The 26,091-nt window shown below is 39.5% G+C and overlaps 2 protein-coding genes across 5 annotated transcripts in view; both read left to right on the top strand.

Annotated features, from left to right (window-relative positions):
* The first annotated feature begins 568 nt into the window (after nucleotides 1-568).
* mios (missing oocyte, meiosis regulator, homolog (Drosophila)) lies at nucleotides 569-11,776 on the top strand. Its single transcript, XM_008323275.3, has 11 exons — nucleotides 569-2,797; nucleotides 3,476-3,965; nucleotides 4,348-4,446; nucleotides 4,524-4,778; nucleotides 5,796-5,965; nucleotides 6,082-6,147; nucleotides 6,247-6,405; nucleotides 6,961-7,113; nucleotides 7,740-7,944; nucleotides 9,474-9,603; nucleotides 10,069-11,776. Exons 1-11 carry the CDS (start codon nucleotides 1,979-1,981, stop codon nucleotides 10,157-10,159), a joined length of 2,637 nt encoding a protein of 878 aa, XP_008321497.1. The 5' UTR covers nucleotides 569-1,978; the 3' UTR covers nucleotides 10,160-11,776.
* Nucleotides 11,777-14,727: 2,951 nt separating this feature from the next.
* LOC103388341 (glucocorticoid-induced transcript 1 protein-like) overlaps nucleotides 14,728-26,091 on the top strand; it is a 25,662-nt gene continuing 14,298 nt past the window's right edge. For 2 of the 4 annotated variants that reach the window (XM_017038219.2, XM_008323276.3), the window contains exons 1-3: nucleotides 14,730-14,897; nucleotides 15,071-15,458; nucleotides 22,094-22,242. In XM_017038219.2, the coding sequence (XP_016893708.1) occupies nucleotides 15,101-15,458; nucleotides 22,094-22,242 (507 nt within the window). In that variant the 5' untranslated portion in view covers nucleotides 14,730-14,897; nucleotides 15,071-15,100. Of the gene's footprint in view, nucleotides 15,459-22,093; nucleotides 22,243-26,091 lie in introns of all 4 variants that reach the window. The other 2 variants (XM_025061586.1, XM_025061584.1) reach the window with 2 other exon arrangements.

Raw genomic sequence — 26,091 nt, 5'->3', positions numbered from 1 at the left:
AATCCATAAATTACAAGTGCTAAATCTAAAGACCAAAAAGATTTATGTTGTTATATAAGAACAGTTAAAACATAAAAGATGTTTAGGTACTGGTTGAAATCTGTAGAGAACTCAAGCTTCAACATACAGTATGTGAACGAAATCATTTTAATTTCTATTAAATGTTTTTTTTATTTCAACAAAGTGGGTAAAATGTTCCACAATTAACATAAAATATTTTTTATAAATTATGTAACGATAAAAAAAGAAAATAATAGTGACCATAAACTGAATAAACAAACAAATCAAACTAGTTTACATTAAAACTAATTTTAATTAGAAAAGAATGTATATGTTGTTAAAAAAAACATAATAGTTAAACCCAGTGAGTGATTCTACCTGACGGTCAATAGATAATATTCTGTTTCCTCTGTTCATGTTTTGACATGTTGTACCTGGAGAATGTTTGGACACTGTGAGTAAAAACCCACACATGAGATTATTGTTCTGTTCCACTCTCGCCCACTGATGTGAAAACCAGATGAGTGGTGTGATGAACTTTTCCCAAGCACAACACAAAAAATTGGCCTCTCTTTTAGGCAGGCAGTTCTGTGTGTAATGTGAAACTGAAATGTACAGGAAAAATAAAGTCATTCTCATGTGATCTGTCAGGTTTAAGTTAAGGTTAATGACATCAGTATAGTCTACCATTAAAAGTAAGAAAAATATATAAAACATTATTACCCTTTTCACCCTTTAAACACTCCTGTAAATGGAACTACTACTTTTAACTGTATTATTTAATTTTAAAAAAAAAGATAATGAATATAAGAGTTATGGTGGACCCTTTGCTTTTTCTGAAAACCCGTGTAAACAAATATTTTCAACCACATTTAAACAGTTTAATATTTAAATAATTCCATTAGAAGCTATTGTGTTTATAATGTATTTTATTTATTGTTACTTATTTATTACTTGTTATTTATCATTTTTACTTCTAGACTGGTCGGCAAACAGACTTAAACAGACAAACAAAGTTACAATGTGAGTATACACCCACAAAACATAATTAAAATGTATTTACTTTTGATTCTTGCCTCTAAAGACCAACTATACAATACCTTTACAAAACTCTTAACACCCCTGTGGGTGTGTCGATTTATTTGTTGATTATGCTGCCCTCTTGCGGTTAGACTGACTCAGCTTAAACTTAAACCGGAACAGCGTCATTGGTGCTTGTGTCAACACGAACCGTTTTTGTGAAACACAAAACAATATCCCGGGCTCGGACTTGAGTCCTTCACGACATGTGTTTATCTCAATTTAACCCGCGGTTTTCACTCTATAGTCTCTGAGTGTATGCGTGAGTAAAACAATTTTCTTGACATAATGTCCTGTGCCGTAGTAACTGCCTGCTGCTACTTCTGTTATCTCATTAGCATTTTTTAAATTCCGCCCTGTAGTTCGTAGTAGCATTAGCCTCCTTCAGCTAGCATGACAGCAAACTTTGAACTTTTATTTTTAAAGTCCGCAGGTCTAGTTGTGCATGGCTAAATGTGGATTTTTATGTCGGAGAAGTATGTGCGTACACACTGGACTTTCTTAGTTTCTTGGCTGAGAGGTGAAAAGTGTTGAAGAATCCAAGAAAGTCCAGTTGCCCTATACTTAATTGCTTCGGACTGTGTAAACAAAAATGAAATATTCTGTAATTAACAATTTTTTGACTTTAATATTAGGTTCTCATTTTGTATAAAATGTTTGTATCTGTTGTATTTCACCTCGGCTCCTTTTTTGCTACTTGGCCACAGTACCTTTTAAAATGACGTGTTTCCTGCACATGTTTTAAGGTTTCTTGGACGTTATAGTTCAGACTTATGGTAAATAATAATAAAAAAATATGTATAGCTTGTGGAAATTTCATTGTTGTTTTTTTTTTTTTTTTATCTTTTAGGTATGGATAAACAAATTCCATTGATCTTTCCATATCTGCCCCTGAATCATGAGTGGTTCGAAACCCGACATATTGTGGTCTCCTCACCACCCTGATCGCTATGTCATCTGTGACTCTGAACTGGGACTCTACAGGATTGGCCCTTTGGGTGGTGCAGAGACTAAAGCAGGGACTCTCCCACTGTCTGAGGAAACTGCAGCAACTTTACTAGCCATTAACTCAGACACACCGTACATGAAATGCGTGGCCTGGTACCCGAAACATGAACCCGAGTGTTTGCTTGCTGTGGGCCAAGCTAATGGTAGAGTGGTGCTCACCAGTTTGGGCCAGAGCCACAACTCCACATGTAAGGATTTGGTGGGGAAAGAGATTGTACCCAAACATGCCCGCCAGTGCAACACTCTAGCCTGGAACCCTGTGGACAGCAACCTGTTGGCTGCTGGACTGGACAAGCACAGAGCAGACTTTTCAGTCCTCATATGGGACATCAGCAGCAAGTTTTCTCCGGAGACCAGTGTGGCATCTGAGAAGATTCGCCTCTCTTCTGTGGACTTGGACTCCAGCTCAGTCCTAACTAAACCCCTCTATGAACTGGGCCAAAATGATGCCTGTCTCTCCCTCTGCTGGCGACTCCGTGACCCAAAACTGTTGTTGGCCGGTATGCATAGGAACCTGGCAATATTTGACCTGAGGAACACAAGTCAGAAAACATTTGTCAACACTAAGGCCATCCAGGGAGTGACGGTGGACCCACACTTCCCCGACCGTGTAGCGTCCTTCTTTGAGGGTCAGGTGGCGATCTGGGATTTGAGAAAGTTTGAAAAGCCTGTGCTCACGCTCACTGAGCAGCCCAAGCCACTTACCAAGGTATAAATGATTTCTGTTGTTAGTGTTATTAACATAAGTTTGAACTACTACAGACTGGGAGTACATTAGAAAAAGGCTTAATTCCTTTCTATCCATTGTCCCAACTTAGATTACATTACATTACATACTGTATTTAAGCCTCACAGGGGGAAAGATTATACAAACACAAATAATTACGGATGTCCAGTAATATTGGCCAATATTAGTCTTGTCATGTAATATCGATAAGAATCGTTATCGTTTTTTCCTACGATTAATGAAAACCAAGTAACGCAATGCCTGGGTTTGACCTAGATGATGTGACATAAAATACTTTTGAAGAAAAACTGTTAATTGTATTTTACAAAATATAGAAAATTGGACACAGTGAAACATGGCCTCTCCCTTTAACCCCAAGCAGCTGCATATTGTGGTATGGGTTGATATTGGAATCAGAAATTAAGTGTCCAAAATTGAATATTGGCAAAAGGTTAATATCGGACATCCCTTTAAATTATTAATCTTTTTTGATTTTCGATTTTATTTTATTTATTACACTTATTCTGTCTAATGTCTGTCAATTTTGTTTTTAAAACTAAATCAAAAGCTAAGAGTTAGTCTCAAGATGGGAAAAGCGTAGGGACCTTACTTTTTTGTTTGTGTGGAAGCTTTGAGGTCATGATGTCATATATCTTGCAGGTGGCGTGGTGTCCAACTCGAACTGGCCTCTTGGCCACACTCACACGTGACAGCAACATCATCCGCCTCTATGACATGCAGCACACCCCCACACCCATCGGTGATGAGACAGAGCCCACCATCATCGAACGGAGTGTGCAGCCCTGCGAGAGTCAAATTGGCAGTTTTGCTTGGCACCCGTCTTCTCAGAACCGCATGGTGGTGGTGTCGGCAGCGAACCGGGTCATGACTGACTTCACTGTGTTTGAGCGCATCTCTCTGGCCTGGAGCTCCACCACTTCGCTCATGTGGGCGTGCGGCAGACACCTGTACGACTGTGCGGAGGACGGTACGGAAGGGTTGGAAAATGCCATTGAGAAAGACATCGCTACTAAGATGAGGGAGAGGGCGCTGTCCAGATATGGACACGACACTGTGCATGTTTGGAGGAACCACCTTCTGGCTGGAGGGAATGATCCTCAGCTGAAGTCTTTGTGGTATGACCTGTACTATATCCTTTGTGATCTTGTGTAGTAGGCATTTTCATTTTTTTAGTTTATAAGATATATATTAGCCTATTTTAGACAACACCAAGTCAATATTTGTTCTTTTTTGTTGTTGTTGGTTTGTCAAGGGAGAATACACAGTTACATGTGCAGAATGTGTCCTCCCCAGGTCTTCTTTGTTAGTTTGTCACTGACACTTTGAGGTCTAGTCAAACAGATTTGTAACCCCCAACTTTAGGCCGATGTTGAAAGCTTAGATAAGATGCATCACACCTGCCATTGCTTGGTGAGTTGCACTGTTTTGTCTTCTTTGTCCCTTCTAAATCTGCCTTTGTAAGCATTTACTGTTCCTTTAAACATCGGTTCAAATTCCTATGTAAGTATCACATATGAAGCAGTGTGCAGAGGACACGGAGCTGAAACTGCAGGGCAACAAACAGTCTGTTGTTTACTCTGGAATCAAGAACATCGTCAAGACAAGTTCAGGTGAGAAACCTGAAAATTTCAACAGAGTCAATTGAGGCCTGTCTGTTTTTCCACATGAGCTTTGTTTATGTTTTTAGGCACAACGGAGAGCCACAAGTGCTGGAGTGGCTCCGACCGTCAGACAGACGTGACCCGCTATCATAGTGAGGAGCGATGTCTCGCCCTGCGGCTGTGTGGGTGGATCAGCCGGGGACCTGAGATCGACGTGGATGTCTTCCTGAGATCACTGGAACTGGAGAAGGAGTGGGAGCGAGCGGCAGCTGTCGCTCTTTTTAACCTGGATATTCGCCGCGCCATTCAGATCCTGAACAAGGGAGCCACAGCTGAGAAAGGTCAGCAGAGTGGGCAAAGCTGTGGACGCAAGAAAAAGTGTCACCTTTCTAACGTAAAAAAAAAAAATGCTATTAAGTATTGAAGAACCAGTTGATGGCCAAAGCGTAAAACCTCCTGTGTAAAAAATGCACTTGAGAAAAAAAAAAAGCTTCCTTTTAATATATGTTCTAAATCCACCATTTTCTGAAGGAAGAGTTTTTTTTGTCTTACCTATAGCAATAAAGATATTGCTGGTGGAATTTAATTTAATTAATTATGCAGCCCCGCCACTAGATGGCACTAAATTGGGTATTTGTTTTTTATAAAGCTACTTTATCTTTTTCTATTTGTTCTAACTTTTAACTATTGTTTCTGATTTATGACAATGTGTGTACTGTGGAAACCAAATGGAACATTTTCCTGGTTGCAAAAAAATCACTAAATGCAAGCTTTAAAATCCCCACCATGGGCATGTTAGACTTTAACAAAAAAGTGTCCTTGTTCAGTACAAACATGATTAGTGAAATGATATCCCAGAACTGTGTCAACATTGTTACTCCGTTAGAGCCATTATCAGCACAAAATCCGCTGTTGTCCACTTTGTTTTTCACACTGTGGTTTAATTGAAAACAGAGCTGCTGCTGCTGCTGCTGCTGCTGTTCTTGTTTACACATGTCTTGGTCTCAAGAAAAATTTCATGTAGGAATGTAGGTCAGACATTTTTCAGCTGTGAGCTCTAATGAGGCTTTCCTGAGCTTGACTGATGAGCTGATTCATTAGATGAGGCATGTCAGCAGTTACACTGTTGTTCCTCAAACATGCACTAAGCTTTTTTTTTTTGTTCTCTTAACCGCGCTTTACTCTGGAGTTCACGTTACTGGCTGCTGCTTTTTGACATTCTATTAAGACACACAGTGATGTCATTCTCTGTAGTGAGAGTTCACACAGGGGAAGAAATGTGCATTTTGGGTTGCATTTGTAGAGTAACTTTTAAGTGTTTTGCCAACCTTTTATGTACTTGTCCTTGTTGTTCTCAGGTGACCTGAATTTGAACGTTGTAGCCATGGCTCTGTCGGGTTACACTGACGATAAGCTGTCTCTGTGGAGGGAGATGTGCAGCTCTCTGCGGCTGCAGCTGAAGAACCCCTACCTCTGTGTGATGTTTGCCTTTCTCACCAGTGAACCTGGATCATATGACGGCGTGCTGGTACTGAAAAGTCAAAATGTTACACTTAAAAGATAGTTTTCAGTTGATACAAAGTACTGGTTTGATCAGAACCATCAACACACACTGTGATAGTGAAGCCTTTGTCAATGTTTCAGTATGAAAGCAGTGTCGCTGTGAGGGATCGGGTTGCCTTTGCCTGTATGTTTCTCAGTGATGCACAGGTAATTGATCAGCACGACTCTCACCATAATATATGAACAAGATTTTCTGAAGACTGCTGGAGAGTTTGTGTTGATGAACTTTTATTTGTGTGGTTGCAGCTAACACGTTACATTGACAAACTGGCCAATGAGTTGAAGGACATGGGAAACCTGGAGGGAATCCTACTGACAGGCCTGAGTAAAGATGGAGTTGATCTAATGGAGAGTTACGTGGACCACACGGGAGATGTCCAGACGGCCAGTTTCTGCATGTTGAAGGTAAAACGGCACACAACAACAACAGACCTGGGAAGATGTGGATGATAAACATGTGTGTGGTCAGAAACTGTCGGTCAGTGAACGCAGATACTGGTTTTACGCAAGACCAGTGGTTTCCAAACCTTTTTTGGCTTGTGACTCCATTTTGATGTCACTCCAGAGACATTTCTTTTTTTAAACAATCAAAAAGAGCTACTGCAGCATCACTGGCCACAGTGAAGATTAGAAAACTGGAAAGTAATAATTATTAGGTGCTAAAATATTCTTATCTGGCTTTTTTTTTTATTGCTAGACATTTTAGGTGACCCCATGTGAGGTCACAACCCCATGGTTGAAAAACACTAGGCCTTATATATATTCTATATATAAATATATATATTTTACTTTCCATTAATGTTTACAGACCCATTGCGCCACATAGGGGTTGCCGGCTTTAGTTAAGAAACAGGCTTTAGTTAATTCTATATTTTTAAAGAAACAGGCTTTAGTTAATTCTATATTAAGTTTTTTTTAGACTAATCAAACATAAAATCTCTTTGTTTCTCTCTCACACAGGGTTCCTCAGTTGATGTATTAAAAGACCCTCGAGTTCAATGCTGGATAGAAAACTACCGTAACCTGCTGGATGCCTGGAGCTTCTGGCACAAACGGGCCGAGTTTGACATTCACAGAGGGAAACTGGACCCCAGCTCCAAACCATTAGCGCAGGTAACAAGGATTTATAATTTATTAATGAATGTTAAGGGTAAAATGTGTGTGGATGAAAACACACACACACTGACAAGTTTTATTTATTATTTTTTAGACTTTGATGAAAATAAAGCACCATGCAACCAAGACCTGAAAAACATTGAATTTGTAAATTGGTGCAGAAATTTTAAATAACCCCAACTTGGTAATTATTTTCTTCATGCACCTTGTTATAAAAAATATGTGATTAATAGAGGTATGTAAACTTCAGTTATTAACAGTACTACACATTTTCTCAGTCTCAGTCTTATATACTTCCCTAACCTCATCAAAGTTATTTGTTTGTAATTGTTTGAAGTTAACTGGCTTCATTTACAGTGTAAAAGGAATTAACATTTACAGTTAAAAGTTCTAAACTTATATTTACTTAGTTTTTATGAGAACATCAGTGCTATTATCCAAACTTTCCGGGAGCCCCACGCAGTGAAGCTGCCCAGGATTATTACAGTATTATCTGTTACATGTTACTTTGTTTCTTGAAGATTTAATCCCAACAGCTGGTGGCCCTGTGCTGGTTGGTCCTGCCCTTTTGTTCACACTGACTTCTTATCAGTTGACCTTTGTGTTTGTTCCTGTCGTGGCAGGTGTATGTGAGTTGCAACTTCTGCGGGAAGTCCATCTCCTACAGTTGCTCGCCGATGCCCCACCAGGGCCGTGGCTTCAGCCAGTACGGTGTCAGCGGCTCGCCCACCAAGTCCAAGGTGACCAGCTGCCCCGGCTGCAGGAAACCACTGCCCCGCTGCGCCCTCTGCCTCATGAACATGGGCACGCCTGTGTCCAACTGTCCAGGTACAAGGAGACTGTATATAGAAAACAAGGTCCAGTAGACATCACCTTGCTTGAAACATTATGGTAAAAAATAATTAGCAGAATTAAACATTTCCAAAAATGTACAAAATGAAATAGTTATTTATTGAATGCAAGTCCTTCAATGACATATTCCATTGTTTGCTCCTCTCCACAAACACACATTAAGCTAGGACTACTGTCCTATTTTTGAAGGTGGGCCAATGTTTAGTCTTTAGTCCAGACTCTGTTGAGGATTGACCTCTGAGAGGTTGTTTCTGGGGACCATAGGTGGGGTCTGACACTGGGTATTGGTTCGGGGGGGTCACCTTGATCTTCCATTCCTTTTCCTAAGCTTGATGGGTGGTGAAATTTTTTTCCAAATTGGTTGTCTAGATGGTACACATGTAGTGGGTGGGTTGAAAATGTGAGCTTGCATTGGTAGATTTCAAGGAGTCTTTGACCATTTTGAGTGTCGTTTCATCATGTGATGCTTGCCAGATGTGTGGAGAACTGGTGTTTGATAAGACCAGGACTCAGGCGTTGGTGTTGAATAAATAGTCCCTATGATGATGCCTGTGTTGAGCTGCCTAGACCAAATAGTATTTTGCTGCTAAAAGGCCAGGGCCAGTGCTGAGGTAAACAGTGTGGGGGCTGCTGCCATCTTGAACCAGCAACTTGTCGAGCAGGTTCTTCCTGGACTTAATCTTTGCCACATGCTGGCAGTTTGGGAACTTTGCCACTGCAAAAAAAAAAAAAAAAAATTAACCCTGTAATATATAACATCAAAAAATACTAAAAGGTTAGCATGAAATTCCCACAAATAGCCGACAGATATCCAGGTATAGATGATGCCAAATGCTAGCTGTTGGGTTACACAAAGGTATAAAAGGCTGCGATGTGCAATCAAATCAAAATAAATAAAAACCTCCCAAGCCTCCAAAGATGAACGGTTTTGGTACTGTTCTGTAATTTTCATGAAGATTTAGCAGTTTTTGGAATGTGGGAGGAAACTGCTGTACAAGGAGAAACCCCCACACATAACCAGAGAACATGAGGGCTCCATAAAGAAGAGACAGGAACCAGTCATTTATTTCCTTTTTGAGCCTTACAATGTCTTTTGTAATGCATATTTTGTATTTTCTTTTTTATTCATTTTTTTTGTAGTCTAGTTGTAGTTACGGTTCCACTTGTACTACAGACAGGCCTACCTTCACAGTTACACAGTCACAGCCCTTTCCTTGTCATGAAGTAGTACCTAAACGTTTTACCAGAATACCTACAAAAAGTGTTGTAGTTGTACAGTAGTTTAACAGTGCTACTGCAGTCAGGTAAATAATAGTGAATGTGTTTGAATTTGACCAAGGCAAACTCTTGTGTAAACTTTTTGAAAGTTGTGCAACATCCAAATACAGTCGTTCCTGGAAACACCGAAACCTGTCTAGTTAAATGACCGATTCAATAGGTCACAGTTTTCTTTTACAGTTTTTACAGTTTATCGTTAAAACTGACTTCTGTTCATTGTTTGTCAGGAACAGGAAGGTCGGAGGAGAAGATGGACTTGAGCAGGGAGAACAAATTGGCTCAGTTCAACAACTGGTTCACCTGGTGTCACAACTGTCGTCATGGTGGCCATGCTGGTCACATGCTCAGCTGGTTCAGGTCAGATGCTACTGCTTATGTGTTTGGGGAATATTTGAATAATTGAGAAAACCATGTTGACCTCAGTGATAATGCTGTCCTCTGAGGAGCTTGTTTTTGAGAATACAACATTTCTAAACAATACCATCCTCAGAGTTTTGCCATAAATTTTATGTTTTTGTTTTCTGCTTTAGAAATTCTTCTAGTCTGTTCAGTCAACTGGTACATAAACTAATTCTTTGTCCCAGTCACAAAACAAATCAATATATCAATCTATTGTTTTGAACTGAAATCATTTAGCATTTTATATGTAAAGTAGTAAAATAATCCTTTAAATATTGCAAATATTGTTGTCTTGGCAATATCGGTTAATGTTTTCTGAATGACACAGTCTGCCATGCTGTATGCTATGTTTCAAAAATGTTAAAACTTCAGTAGTTGACATGCAGCTTCTTTTCAAACTAACCTCTACGTGTCCATTAACAGAGACCACACAGAGTGTCCTGTGTCGGCGTGCACGTGCAAATGCATGCAGCTGGACACTACAGGCAACCTGGTGCCTTCAGACAGCAGCTAAGAAGGTGGAGCCCATTGGACTGTGATGATGCCAACCATGATGAGGCCGACCAGTGAACGTTCACCACTGCAGCCGATACACGAATGACACGCCACCTGACCGACAGATGACAAGGCAAGAGGACAAAGGGAGACAGTGCCGTCACTCTTGGACGTGCAGCTCCTCAAATCATAACTTTAAGAACTGTTAAAGTGAAGTGACTATAACGTCATAACAGAGACGTTTCGGGGAAGTCAAGGCAGTGCGTGTTACTGATCACACTAACTGATGCAGAGTAACAGAAGGGGAGCAGAAAGAAATAGATGCTGCTCATAACTACCAATAACCCATAACCAAAGAGCAGCAGCAGCCAGTGCCGCATGTTAAAAATTCAACAAAATAGGACTGAAGAAGGAAGGAAACAAGCAGGAGCAAAAAAGTCAGAAACACAAAGTTTATATTATAATATATATATATATAATATTATTATATTACAGACAATCAAACAAAACATGTTATTGTAAACATGCAATACCGATACTGCAACAGGCTACTGTTGCTGTCCCTTTTTATAGCATGTTGCCCAAAGTTAAGTTGAGTGTTTGGCCTTAGATATCGGATTAGACAGACGATAATTGTGTTTATTGATGTTGGATCCTGAAATTTTGACCAATATCGGAATGATACTTATCCTGAGTGTCGGATAGAGCCATCCTAATAGTGAAGTCCGGTTTGGAACTGCATCATTCAAACATGCAGATTCAATGTATAATATTTTTCTGGGGACAAGTTGTACTTCAACTGGTCCTTGAAAAACTGCTGCTGCTGCTTCACCTCATGACATACAGTATCACTGAACCGAGTTGGAACTGAAGTCACAGAATAGCACATTTGAAGTCCTCAATGAAAGCTGCAGTATTTCAACAACTGTGTGATTTGATGTGGAATTAGGATTGTCTTTACGGGATTAGGTGTAGAGTGAATGCATAGCAGCGTTAACTGCAGTTCCTGTCAGGAAGGATGTTGTGATATTGATCTAACATGTTAAGATATAGACTCAAGTATGTTGGTAGAATCTAAAAATTGGTGCCGAAATAGAAAATAAATACTTTATATTATTCCTTTATGCATATTTGCTGCTTATGCATCTGTTGTGTCTTAGACCTGAATCAAGCCTGAGGTTTTATTATGATTGAGGTGAGAGTAATAAATCATGGAAATGTCCTGTAAAACATCAGGTTCTAAAGAGGTGAGCACACCACAGGTGCCAACAAGTCTGAGCTACCTTTTGTTGCGCTTTCTTTAACACACTATTTAACGTCTCATGAAAGGATCCCTACATTCCTCATCATGAGAGCATTGTCCAGGCGTTGAAGTGGCATGTTGTACACACACACACACACACATACACAAAATCAAAACTCCTCTTTTTAAAAAAAAAAAAATCTGTGTTCTACTCTGTGCCACTGTGCATCTGGCATTCTGCAGGGAGGGCTTCCAGCACGAGGGGGATGTGGAATTGGAGAAGGTCAGAGTAGAGGGGAGGAGGAGAAAGAGAAGGCGGTGTTGGAGGGAGGGGTGATTCTGTATTCAACAGACCACTGTAGGCCTGTGGTCCATGAAAGAAGCCCCCCCCCCCAAAAAAAGAAAAAAAAACAGCAGCTGCTCGGCACCCTGACAAGACCCTCCAGATTGTTCCCCTCATAAAGAGCCTCAGCTGCCGGAACACTATTGACTCAAAGAGACTGAAGCTTGTACACCCCCCCTCCCACCGCTCCCCGTTGCCTATCTTACACCCTCCCTGCTACATACACAGACTTGCCCTCTCTGTCTCTTTTATATTCTGTCCTTTCTCCATCTCTTCGGTGCCCAAATTGCACCCAAAAACTATGCATACCACACATCAGGCCAGGGACGGGCGCCGTCTGTGGAGTGGATGAGGAGGTTAGAATTTAAAGCAGGGAGGGGGTGCCTGCCATGTGTAAGCCTCTTCGTAAATTGATGTTTTTTGTTTCTGTTGCCCTCACCCATGCCGATCTGTCACTAAACCCAGGGAGGCATTGAAAGTGAGAGGGGCCTGCACCTCCACCACCACCAGAGCTGGCTAAATCACTTAGTCATGGAGGAGTAGGAGGAGAGAAGACATGATAGATAGGAGGTTACAGGAGCTACTGTATACTGTTAGAGCTGCTCTGGGTGCTACAAACTTTGCTGCTAAAGCTTTCACAAGGATCGCTTCCTGGCATAGTACTGTTTTACAGTCCTGTGTAGCCTTTTGTGAACTCTTTTAGAGTGGAAACTGACAAATTAGCTGGGCCACTGTGTGTGTGTGTGTGTGTGTGTGTGCGCGCGCGCACACGTGTGTGAGTTTTCTCCTGAAAAACAGAGAGAGTGGCTGAAATTCCATCCTTTTCAAGGTTTCTTGTGTTTGCCCTTTTAAAAAGAAATCCCAACTGACTAATTTAAAGAAACTGTTGAATGGACTGTGCTCATTGTTGTCTCATGGTGTGTTGATTTAGAATTACTGCATTAAAATTTTTTTTCTGCTTTGGAAATGGATTTGACGTGACAGTATCTTGGAATTGTGTACAGGTGGACACGAGGGAATTTAAAGAAACTTCAACTTCAGACATAGTCTTAACTGAAAGGTTGTTACCTGAACACCTGTAATCTGTAATAATTTGGGGCTGCATTTCAGCCAAGGTGATGGGTGTCTAGTCAAAATACAGAGATCTGAGAGTAGCAGTGTCCAATGTCCATAAAGTGAAGAGTGCCAACTGGGAGGCATATCATAACTACTTACAACTTATTTACAAAGGCATATGTCAAGAATTTGTCAGCATTTACAGTAGTTGGCCTCCATGTCTAAATATTATTAAGTCTGTTTGGGTTCCCTTGTTTTTAAAAACAAAAATGAGTTATTTAATTTAATACTGAATAATTTAATTTTCTGCTGTTCAACAGATTTCTGCTATTGCTCTTAAATCTTAAGCAGTTAATTGGAATAATGTTATTATCAATGCAAATCTGAACAAAAATGTATTTCCACAGCAAAAGGAACAAAGCAAAGGGCAAGACAAAAACTACCTAACCCAATTGACGTCATGAACAAACACAATGCAGAGATATGAGAACAAAACAGAAAAAAGTAACAGGAGGGATTTCAACCATCAGACCGAACCAGTTTGTCCACGCCTAGAGTTCTTAGAAAGGGGACTAATCTGAAGACAGCTGTTGTAGGTAGAAAGTAGGCTCTTCTTCAACACAGGGACACAAAAAATGAGACCAGAGGGCTTGATTAATGTATATTTATGCAAAACACAGTGGCATACTGTGCACCAGAGCATCAGGAATGAGAAACAAACCAATTAGATTAATATTTTTGATTTGATTTATTTGCACTGATTGGACTAACTCAGACATCTAGATATTATATTGGTATTGTTTAGTAAATCATTTAGATTTATACATTCATATTTTGACAATGATAGCTTAGCTCACATATGATTGGCTGAAAATTGAGTGCAGAGTACAGTACATTACCATGTCTGCGACCAAATCAGAGAGTGGTTAATGAAGCATGTCCTGTCCATTAGGATCCAAATACCAGTTTGTCAAATAGTTACAACAAGGTTAGTTAAAATCACACAAGACTGGCTCAGACGGAATGGGCTATAAATATCTGTATAACAGATATACAAAAATGTAGCATTAGAGCGTACATAATATTATAATAATTGATTCATTTATCAGTCAAAACTTAGCTGAAGGTTACTTACTTATTTAAAAATAGTCATGGTAAATTTGATGATAGCTAATGTATATTTTAATAGTGTTGTTTCCTGATATCTGTAAGTATAACTGGAAGACTTAACCCGTATATTTTGTTTAAAGGAAAACAGTAAAGACAATTCGTTTACATTTAAATGTTTCCTTTAAAAAAAGTATACAAAACAAGGGTGATAGAGAACGCTAAATTTGTATAATGTAACACAGAGTACTGACATTATGAAGTCACCAATATTTAGGTTAACAATTTAATCTCCTACTTACTGAAAACATTACTTTCGCGATTTGCTAAAAGTACAGTAAAGGGCATTGTGTAGGCGCTCTTATAGTTGTTATATTTGTTACAAAAGTAAGTCTGCTAAGAATTAAAATTATTGGATAAAGTAAACTAAGCTAAAAGTACAGCAAGTAAAGTCACAACCAAAGAAGCAAAAAATAGATGAAAATTACACTCAGACAAACTAGCCATAACATACTAATAAATAACGTTGAACATTGAATATTTGTCTTTTATATGTATAAAACTTCCTTACATCTGTATAAAAAAATCCTTACATTTGTATAAAAATGCGAACGGAATATTGTTCATTATATTGCAATTTGTAACAATACTATTCATATATACGTACTGTTTCAAATCTTGTGAAACTTTAACACTACATCGATAACATAGCGCTAACGCAATTGGCCCAAAGTACGATCCCTGAGCAGATAGGAGCCAACCAGCGCCATGCTGCGTAATCTATTTTGTCAAATCAGAAGCTGGCCACTTTGTCCAGCCCACAGCCAGCAGGCTGCAGTTTGGTCCAAACAAGTGTCATTTACACAGAGAGAGCAGGACATGATGGAGATTAAGCAGTTTGAGCTGCAAAAACAAAAACTAAGCAATATAAAAAGTATTTGAAACTACTTTTGAAGTCACCCACGACATGGTTTACATTCCTGTCGGCTTGTGTTAGCACTTACAACGGTAAGATATTTTCGAAAAGACGGAAATGGAGTTTTTTTCCTATGGACTCGACCGCATGAGTTGATGTTGTTTTAAGGAAGCTAGCGTTTTTTGTTTCTGGTCTTTCTTCAGTGCAAAAATCTATGTAATAATACCTCAGTCCCTTTTAAAAAAACAAAAACTTCCTGTTACAGTATTTACGGCCACTTTTTTTCGGCTGAAGGATGTCAACACCGAACAACTCGCTACCACAGCCAAGGGTGAGACGCAGCACTGCTGGCTCCCCGGGCTCCAACAGCGGCGGTGGAGGAAGTTCCGTTGGAGGCAGCGGCGGCTGTCGACTGCACCCCATCCGAGCCACCGTGCCCTACCAGCTACTTAGAGCGGGTCAGAGTAGCCCGACTCGGCCGCAGAACCACCACGGAGGAGGAGGTGGTGGTGGGGGAGGAGGAGGAACAGCCAGCCGAGGCTCCAGCACCCCCTCCAGCCCGACACTGACTCCAGGAAGTGCGAATGCAAAACAGAGACTGTCCCCCGAAAACAGAGACGCTTCCTGTCCTCCAGACTCTCCTGGATCCAGAGGTAAAAATAACACTATACAGTACTTTAAGATAATGTAACCCCAAGCAAGTAGCTTGCCACAATTATGCTGACAGCAGACATACATTTACTGACAATATATAAAAAACTAATTAGAAAAAATTGTAAAGTTGTTGTTTTTCTGAACACAGTGCAGCCCTCAAGTTGACTTTTTTTGGTCCACAAAGAAGTCAGATTAAATGTTATTATCTAAAGTGTGGATATACAGTACTTTCTTTGTAAATATGTATCATTGACTGACATGAAATATGTCACAACATTTACCATGACTTACTAAATTTCTTACTTTTGTCAAAGTGACTGCGCTCTTAGTAGAGGGAACACATTCCGTAGTTATGAGTTAGGTTGAAAACTACACCTTTTGCACTTTACAACCTTTGTAACCTATTAGCTTGTTGGTGCAATAACCATACCCATTAAATTTAGTTAGCCTCCAACAACATTTTCCTAGACTCACTTTTTAGGGTTGCTGGATTTTTTTGTGGAATATTTAATATCCTTCTATGCCCAATTGTAAACAGTAACAAATCAACACAACAATTGCCTATCATGTGTGGCCTGCATGTCTGTAGCAAAGTTGGCCTGTGATTTAGAGCAGGTTGATGCATTAACTATTTAGCCTTTCATCCACTTACACAATTAAGCCCTTGTAAAGAGAAAATGGTGAACTGTTATGGACTTTTGACACACAGAGAGAGAGAGAGAGAGAGAGAAGGAGGAGGAGGAGGAAGGGATAATTGGCAGAAAGTCATGCTTCCAGTTGTAAAAAGGGCCACGTCAGTCCCAGCAGCAGGACTGCATTGAGTGAATGGTCAGGTGTTGCCTTGTTTGACTTTTCTTTGGCTGTTTCAGACCATATGCTGACTCTCTCACATGTTGCCTCTCTCTGTTTAATGTTTAGCCCTTACAGGATAGAGTGAATGGTGCTGAATTACCACCTTGATGTGCATTTATCTCATTAGTGATAATTCATTTACTTCACTTTCTGAGTTGAATTATTATAATGATAGTGAGATATGACGTGTCTTGACAAAGTGATTTTGACCCATAAAGTACAGTATATACAGCAAAGTCCAACACGGAAATTAGGTAAAGTAACATCACAAAAAAACCAAGTGATAGTGAAATAAGTAATAGCAGAAAAAACACGAGATGGAAATATTTAATCTTCTCTTCTACAGGGCATGCACACTGCAATCCTTTGTTTTCCTGTATTGGTAGCCTTTAGTAACTGCACCCTGCTTAATACATACTAAATTATGTTTAAGTCCTGTACATTGGCAGATGTAAAAGCCCCATGTCATCATTTGAAGACATCCCGGATATAAAAACAATACCTACAATAATGTAATTTATAATTAATATCAGTATATTGCATGTGAGGTATGGTATTATATTGCCTTGATAAAATGACAAACACATTTTATCACTTTTTAAGGATCTGTTCAACTGTTAACTAACTCAATGTTTTAACTATTAGATAGATAGATAGATAGATAGCTCGATAGATAGATACAGACGTAGATACATACAGCTTTATAAATCCCTTGGGAGTTTCCTGTTGATACCAGCGTCTATTGGTTATGATTATGTTGTGGTTTTTTTTTTTTTTTTTTTTTTTTTTTCCCTAGGGTTTTTATTTAGCAGTCTATACTTTGAAAATGGCAGCTTTAGTTCTGCTTGTGTTCCCTTTAGGACTTGTCTATCATTGCTTTATCAGTTTGGCTCAGCCAAGATTTCCTTTTGCCCATTGTTCTGGTTGTTTTTTCTGGACAGTCAGATCTTCCATTTAAATGGTGCCTCGGTAATAATTTAAACTCAGCGCCTCCCAGTCGGACTTGGGTACAGTTTTAGAATTAGTGGCCCACCTCTGTAAGGACAATGCATGGTGTTGCAAATTAAGACATCAGTAGGGAACTGAAACTCAAGTGTTCTAAAATTAGCTTATTTTATCAGTTACTACAATCCTTTATTTGTTCTTTGTCATTTTTACAATGAATGCCAAATATATGTGCGAGCATTAGTCCTAGCATTAACTGTGTTGTGCCAGATCAATATCATTTTCTCTCCCTGTTTTCACACATGCTTGACACATGCTAGCACTTAGCATAGTTGGCTAACGTGGGAGCGGTAGAGTGAAATGGCAGCATGAAAATGGCTTGAAGTTTGGTGGAAAATTAAATAAATAGTGACAACAAGTGGACAACATTAGATGAAGCTCACCTTAGAGTACTGTGCACTGTTTGTCATACATATATAAGCCTGAGCTGTAGCAGTAGGAAGAATGGGAAATATGACCTAGAAGAAAACTGAAAAGTGACACAGTTATTCCAGTCGCCGCTGCTGTATCTCTTATCATTATGTTCAGATGAAGTATGACATGTTTAGAAAAAAAATTTTGCTGGTGTAATGCGTATAATTGTATAATATATACGTTGCATTAATGCAAAAAGCAGTAACATGAAAAATGATGCTAAGCTTACTTATGGTCATTTTGTGGATTGTTTTTCGTCTGCGAAGAATTAAGCTTTTAGTTTCACCTGTAAGCTCCTTGAGGTTACCTGAATATTTGCAAGTAACATAACATGTTGTTGTGTAAACATTTGTTTGTGGGCACAGCCAGGTTCTTGTGACATGAAAAGATAAAACATCAAATCTCTTCAGTGTGGATTATTTGCATGTGGAAATTTGTGTTTGTGGTGTGCTTGGCATTCCTTGGCCCCTTTGAACGAGATGACCTCCAACCCAAACCAGCGTTCCATGTAGGAGGCAGGAAACTAGGTCTCTACTGCAGCAGCTTATTGCACAGATTTAGCAGTTCCTGGTGAATCTCAGCCGGTTTTGGGCAGCAGTCAGAATTGACCTCCCCCCACATGGCATGCTGCACATACCGCTGTTCTCTAAAAGAATTGACCTCTCACCCAGGTCAGTGTCCCATGGCCAGTGGTGCTGATTGAAACTTGGCCTCCCCTGTCATGACTCTGACCTCACAGTCAAAGAGGGAGGCCTCAGTTGATGATGCTCATCATAACAGTAAGGAGGTTGTGTTTTTATAAAAAGAAAAGTTGCTTTACAGTGAAAGCATCGAACCACTGCAAGGTCATTGCCTTTTTTCTAATACAGCTGCACCCAGTGATTTAAAGATAACTAAATATCTACTTCACTGTGGAAAACACTTCAGACCGTCAAACATCAAGCCGTACCAGAACATGGGCTGTGCTGAAACATTCTGCTTTCATTGCTGACCATTTGAACCACAGTGCATGTCCAAAAAGTTGAATATGAAAAGGTTGTCCAAATCGGTCCACTTAAAAATTTTAAAATTACACTGCGCTTCCTGGTCCCAGTGTGGCATTTTCAGCATCTGTGAGGTTAAGGGTAATAGGGTGTTAAGGCCGCTCACTTATCAGTGTTTAGTTTCCAAAAGATGGCATTGCTCACACTGTTTGCATACCGTCCTGATCAGTTTTAGCTCTAAGCAGACCAGTTCACGCTGGTTTGCTGTGAGAATGAATTCAGTTGAGTCGTGGAGAGATAAAAAAATAATAGAAACAAACTATTTCCTGAGCAGCTGAGAGGCAGATGCACAGGTTTAACACATCATCACCGTACGTCTTGTATTGAAAAAGTGCAGGCGGCGTCTCCTCAAATTCCTGCCTGCGCTGAATAATTTTCACCTCTTTTCAACCAGTGATGCAGAATGTATTTTTTACATCGCCTCTAAAGTGCATGGTGGGTGAAGGGAGGTGGATGGAGAAACCTCTCAACAACTGTAAAAGCAAGGGTTGACTCCAGAATGTTCTTAAGGCAAATTAGTACAATGCATTATTGAAAAGGTGTGCGTTTAAAGTAATGCGTTCTTTTTGATAATAAAAAATACTTCTAACAACTTTTTACAAGTTCATAGAAAACAAAAGCATCACTGCACAAATCCATGTCTGCTAATTAAATTAAAAACAAAAAAAAATTCTACTTCGCTATTTTTCTTCTAAATAGAGATTCAGGTGTAATACGAAATGACAGAAAATATTTTTGTTGCATTTATAGGAAGTATGTGGAACTTTTGCTATCGAGTTTCTTCTTGCCTCTGTCTGTACATGATGAAAAAAACTACCATTTTACTATCCATGCAGATTTCTGTGCCATGCAAGCGGGAAGAAAAGCAAGGATTTCCTAAATGAGAAGGTGAAATGATGAAGTAACACTGAAGGTTTTGGTGTTTACAGTCTTTTTGTCACAGGCAATCAAAGTCGTACACTGTTGTTGCTGATGAGCAGGAAGATCACTGCAGGAAGTGAATGCAGGTTATTGTCATCACTTTAACAAGTCTTTGTTGCTGCCCATTCAGACACTGCTCAGAAGTTTCAAACTAACTCAGTGTCAGTGTGGTTTTCTTTTTACTTTCAGAGCAAGAGCAACAGTGAGAGGTTAACAGACCTGTGTGAACTCAAATGTTATGTTTATGTGACTTAAAAAACATTACATCTGACCTGCCACTGTGCTTTTTTAGCATGAGCCAAATTTCACTTCTGATCCAACAGAGGGATTTCTGAGATACCAGTCATGCGGTGACTTAGGGTTAGGTTTGTTCTGCGATCACAAGACCAGGCTAAATATTTGGCATTTACCTCTGTCATCCAGCCATGTTGAAACCTAAAAGAAACCCTTCTGCTATGGTTTACAGATTTGTACCACATGTTTGTTTTTTCACATTAAAACAACTATTTGTCCCTGGAAAAAAATCTTATATTTCTGTAAAAAGAAAGGTAAGTTCAGTTTAAACCCAAATCCAGGTTGAAATGACCAACTCAACTCACATGGCCTTGAAATCAGCAAATGGGCTGCTTTGATGCCTTGGCCTCTTTCGCTTTTTTTTTTTCATTCTCATCAGGAGATTATTCTAGTCTGGCAAGTCATGAGGCCATGGAAAATAACCACAATCCTGCTTCTTAGAGCACAGGCTTGGCCTATATCAACACTGATGGAAATGTAGTCTACTTCCTTTTGTCTGTAGTGCTTCAGGGAATTTTACTGTGGCCCAGTAAGCTTGCTTAGGCAATACCTCTGGGCTGGGTAGTCCTGTGTAGTCTATGAACAAAGAACAGCAATAAACGGCCCTGTAGTTCTGCGTGCCTTGTGTTGATAGTTTGTGTGTGTGTGTCTGTGTCTGTGTGTATAGTGGTCGTCCTTAGCCTAAGCACTGTTGAGAATGAAATGCCTGATCGTTTTTACAATACTGCAGTTGAAATCTGCAGATCTGTTACCAAATACCAACAGCTTTTTCTTTTTTTAAATATCTTTGTTTTCCAAATAAATATAGTTATCTTTCTGGATGAAAAAAAATCCATTATCAGTTTACAAAGTATTTATCTGAATCATAGGTTAGTTTACCACAGTTGCCTGTACAGATAGGACACCTAGTTAACCCAGGACAAGGTGAGCGTTTATGTTGAGAACATTTTTTACATGCATGGTTTGCTAATCTGGAACTTTGTCATGGATTCTGTAAAACCATTTTGTTTCTTAAGTTTTGTTTCTCCCACATTGAAAGAAAACAACTTAAGTAACTTAGCAAATGTAATCCAGCTTGTAGTACAACTGATCTCACAGTGATGTCTTTGTGTCTTGCTCTTGTTCTCTTTCTTGTTTTTTCCTGCGTGTCACTGCAGGAATGTTGAGTGGATGCAGGCTGTATTGATGTGCATTGTGGTGTGCTTGTTTATGAGTTCTTATGTGGGTGGTGTGTGCTTAACTGCACTGGCTCACCACAGACTGCTCTCATAATATCAGATACTGCTGCTCTGCCATTTACATTTGCTTCAGGCCTCGACACTTGAGCTCATTCTGCCCTGCTTTGCCCTGCGCTGACTCCAGTGACACTGGGAAATATGTGTAAATACTCTGAAAACATAAAAACCGCAGTATGGGATGTTTTGGAATGAATAAAAGTCTTTTGCACAGTTGGTGTGAATGTTAGTGCAGGCAGAGACTGGTGTTTTACTACAGTTGCAAATTTGTAAAAAAAACAAATACAATAATCTTTTCAATATGAATCCATAAGGATTTTTTGTTTAACTAGAGAAAGTGAACATGACCAGATGTCAACAGTCGAGTAATCTAAAACGTGGCTCTTGCTGAGAAAAACTGTTAAGTGTTTTAACAGTATAAACTGTTAAGAACATTTAAACCATTGGTCCGTGTTCCGCCAAAGGCTAAACATTGCGTGCACAACGCAACAATGCATTTTCAGGTCTGTTGAACTCTTAATGTCAACCTGCAATTCTAGTATCTACAGTTATAATCTTTAATGCTATGCAATTTTAAGCTATTTCTGGCGATAAACAAACACCATTACAGTTTATGGGCTGCTCTCACCACGACTCGCTCTTGTGCTAACTTTGTTGTAGACTTTAATTACACTTTGACCTTTCAGTTTTGTAAGTCAAACACGTTCATATTGACACAACTAGAAAACTTTTGTGTCAAAGACGCCCAAGGCTGCATGCAATTATAGCTCACCAAAACAGCGACGCCTGCACGAGAGTGTGGTTAGGAGTACATGCCTCATCCTGTTCCTTCCCTTTTGCTTACCTTTTTTTTATTCCCTCATTTCACAGCAGAGAGGTCTAAGCTACAGGTACGGAGTTCCAGTGCCATCCGACGGACGTCATCCCTGGACGCAATCACGGGGCCATACCTCACCGGGCAGTGGCCGCGAGACACTCATGGACCTTACCCTTCTTGTATGAAAGACAAAGCCACACAGGTAAACAGTGTTCAAGGAATTTCATTTACGCACGAATAAAGGGGAAAAAGCAACATTTTTATGGACATTAAAGTGCTATGCTATAATAAAAAAACACTTCAGCAACACCTCAAGGGCAGGATTAAAATAATTGAAAAACTCCTAAAAACTGTTGTTGGGATACTGTATAAACTGTATATTTATATGCTGTTTATGGTCAAAATGTCAGGATCGAACATTCAAAAAAAAAAATTAAAGCCAGTCCGATCCGATATCTAAACCCAAATGCTCAACATAACTTTGCATGATATGCCATAAACAGGGACACTATCAGGCAACACCAAGGAAGGTATTGTATCGATACAGGTATCAACAGATAGATCAAGTGGCAGTACTGGTATCAGATTTGAAAAAGTTGTATTAATCGATACATTACTCAGAAGGTTAACTCAGATCATTTTTCTTGTTGCAGCCATAGGTTGATTATTTTATTATTTTTTTAAAAAATCACGTGATCTCACTTAAAGTAAATACATTCTATATTCTTTACAAATGTATGTTTTCATTTTGAGGTTTAAATGATCTCAAAAGCTTGAGAAATGTTTCCACCTTTTTAGCATTTTTGTGCCACATTTACCAAATGTAAATAAATCCATCAATAGTGAATAGTTAAGGAATAATGTACGGTTGGTTTAGTTATAATGATTGGGTGGCTGTGGTGTTTGCTGCCAATAGAGGTCAATTAGATTTTAAAGTAAGTAAATAGTCAGAAAACTCCCTCCCTGCACCACAATTGAGTGCATTACAACACATCACAGGGGCCTGTGCATGGATTTCACATCCACCCTGACCACAGTATTCCTGGATGGCAGCCGCATTCATGATCACCCACAAATCTCATCATGTGTATAAATGCTAAGTGCACATTTTCCCCTCGAAGGCCCAAAATTTCCCTCGCTTTATTTTTTTTTCTTTCTACGAGGACGAGGGTCGTTATGAAAGAATAAATTGAATATTTGTGTTCGTGAGCTGCTGCTCCCTCTCTGACACATGCCTTTCATGTCTCTGAATGAGGACAGCCCAGCCTCATTTACATGAGCTTCATTTCTTTATGCGTAGGCTGAGGAAGTGGTGAGTGGGCTCTTGCAGATTTTCTTCAAGTGAGTGTAGAGAACGTAAACGCCTCTAATCACAGGGTTTCTGTGCAGATCTGGAAAGACTTGAACAATGTGGAAAATCAATTAGATAATCATCATCGAAATGAAAATGGTGGAGAAGGATTGGAGCACAAACTTACCACAGTCTACAATATGTTTGTAATAAATATGAATGGGCGGAGAATCAGGACAGAAATGATTGTCATTTTGTCAGATAATGTTTCAAGCCCAATCGATCAACGAGTAAAATGGGGGGGGGGGGGGGGGGGGTCCTCTGGAAATCGGACCAAGGACACTGCACTTTTTTTCTCTAGGGTTGTAGTACATGAACGTGTTGATTTGTTATGATTAAACTGATTCAATTGTTTGATACATTTTAGAACATCAGAATGATGTGCACTGTATACTTGCTAATTCAACAGGTTGCTTATAAGGAAAAGAAGGAAATTGTCCCAGGAACATATGCCTGTGAATATGAACTCCTGAGACTGACTGTGTTGCTCTGGTACTACAGCATCCATGATGCATGACAGCGTACTTTAAAGCAGTCAGTAAATGTCACAAAAAACTGCATTTGAAGTCAGTCCTAGTCATTTTCCTGTCAGAGTTGTAGTTAATTTTTTCGATAGAAAACATTTGGCTGTTTTGCAGTGACGTGGGAGAGCAACTGCTCTTGACAATCCCACAGTGATTTAAAGCACTAACTCTCCCAACAACAGTCGAAGACCATTTCCTGTTAACAAGCTTTGCACTAGGGCAACTTTTTTTTCTTTTTTTATAAGACAACAACAGCAGACAAAAGGCCATTGGGCTTCTTTTGTTGTACATTGCTTAAGTTGAGGACAGCCTCTCCTTTGAGCTGTAATCTAGTCCTGCATGGAGGTGAAGTTGTTTGCACCTGTCCCTCCGGCTCTGGCAGAGACCAGCAGAAATCCCACTGCCTACCACCTGGCCCTTGTGGCTGTGCAGCCTGCCTGCCTTTTGTGTAAGAGTTTGAGGAGCAGAGGGCCCATACATATGCTAATGGAGGTTCCGGGATCTGTTTGTGTCTGCGTCTGCTATAAGGCCCTGTGGTTACAGAACACATAATGTCTGTATGAAAATTAGGGCCTTGATACTCCAGGCAACCCTCAAAGAGCCTGGGCTGATCAAAAGGTTTGTGTCACCTCCAATCTTCTGTTCATGAAAAAAATGAATCTTAGAACGTGTCACAAAGACTTCAGCCCAGAGCCCCATAAGCACTAATTATCTGCATATACATGAAAGATCATAAAACATCAATAGTTCACTTTATAAAATTAATGTGGCTATGTAAAATTTTAGCTGTGTGGAACACCAGCTGTTTCCAATCATAAATACATGATTACAGTATACACATTTTACAAATACATATTTTCAGTCAGTTAAGGGATATTTCATCTTTTTTATCTTTAATGTATTGAAATATATGTATTCAGCATTATTGTATGACATTAATCTAATCTGACAACTTCTTTGAAAATGACTTAACCGGAACAAGGTACATGATGATTACAAGGCTAATTGGCTAAATATGCTGCTGAGCTATTGAACTCAGGCTCCCAACAATGACTTACCAAAAACATTAAAATTGTGCCCCAATTTCAAAGTATAAGCCACCGCTTTCGAATCTCAACATCTAGATATTTTTGTTTTAGAATTGTTAACTTGTAGTTATTTCTTGGCTTACTTTATTATTATTTGGTTTAGGATTCGTTAACCTTTGCTAACGTCTGGTATTCTAAGGTGCTAAGTCAACAGTAAATAATTTGGTATGTTTACGATTCATAATTCTAGTGTAAATTGAGGCCCAAATTGTGTACCATTGGATTACCTCAATACACTAGATTAATGTAGTTTCAATCGAGAAAAAAAAACAAAAACGTCCTTAAACTTTGGACCCATGTTTACTGAAGTGCTTAGAGAGTTTCAGACTTGCACAGGATAAAGAATCAAGTTCAGTCACGTGGTGGGAACACTCTGTCTCATCTTTAAACATCATAAAATAATAGCAGAGGCACAGAGCTTGCATGTCCTAACATGTAGTCTAAACAAACCAGCCTCAAATTCCACAGTGATTCTGTTGAAGCCCAGTCATTATTTCCTGCTTTGGAAAAGCTGAATTCTTGAGGATGTTGCCAGCATGTAACCCCTTTAGGTGGGAATTATAATGGCAGTGTGCTCTAGGCTACCAGTGAAAGGGGTTGTTTTTTTTTTTCTTTATCAGTGCAGAAGTACACTATCGCACTCAACACCTGCCATATGAATCTACAAATTACCCAACTGGGACTGGAAGTTAAAGAAGCTGGCATGACAAAAAAGGGCCCCATAGGTAAATAAAGGCGTGGGTTCACGTTAACAGACAATTTGTTTTGGAGGAACAGAGTCAATAAAGGATGATAGCCTGCAGTATTTTTAACTGCCATGTTTGACCGCGGACAACTGGTGGTAAGGTGCCGAGCGTCTCTAGGAGTCTAAGCCTCGGCAGGTGCAGCGTGTTGGTGTTATAAATCAATTTGGATTCTTGAAATGTAAAACCAAACTAACTCATGAAGACGTGTCCCTCCACTGCAGATTTCAGTCAGAAAAGGTATTAATGGAGAGATAACATGACAACAAAGTGTTTTAAGGTATCATAGACATCAGTGTGCAATTAAAGTGTTGGGTGAACATTTTCTTAAAAGGCTTATTGGCA

Source organism: Cynoglossus semilaevis, chromosome 13 (genome assembly GCF_000523025.1).
Source record: "Cynoglossus semilaevis isolate Cse_v1.0 chromosome 13, Cse_v1.0, whole genome shotgun sequence".
NCBI lineage: Eukaryota > Metazoa > Chordata > Actinopteri > Pleuronectiformes > Cynoglossidae > Cynoglossus > Cynoglossus semilaevis.
The sequence above is the reverse complement of the archived record's forward strand: the minus strand, read 5'-3'. Positions and strand labels throughout refer to the sequence as shown.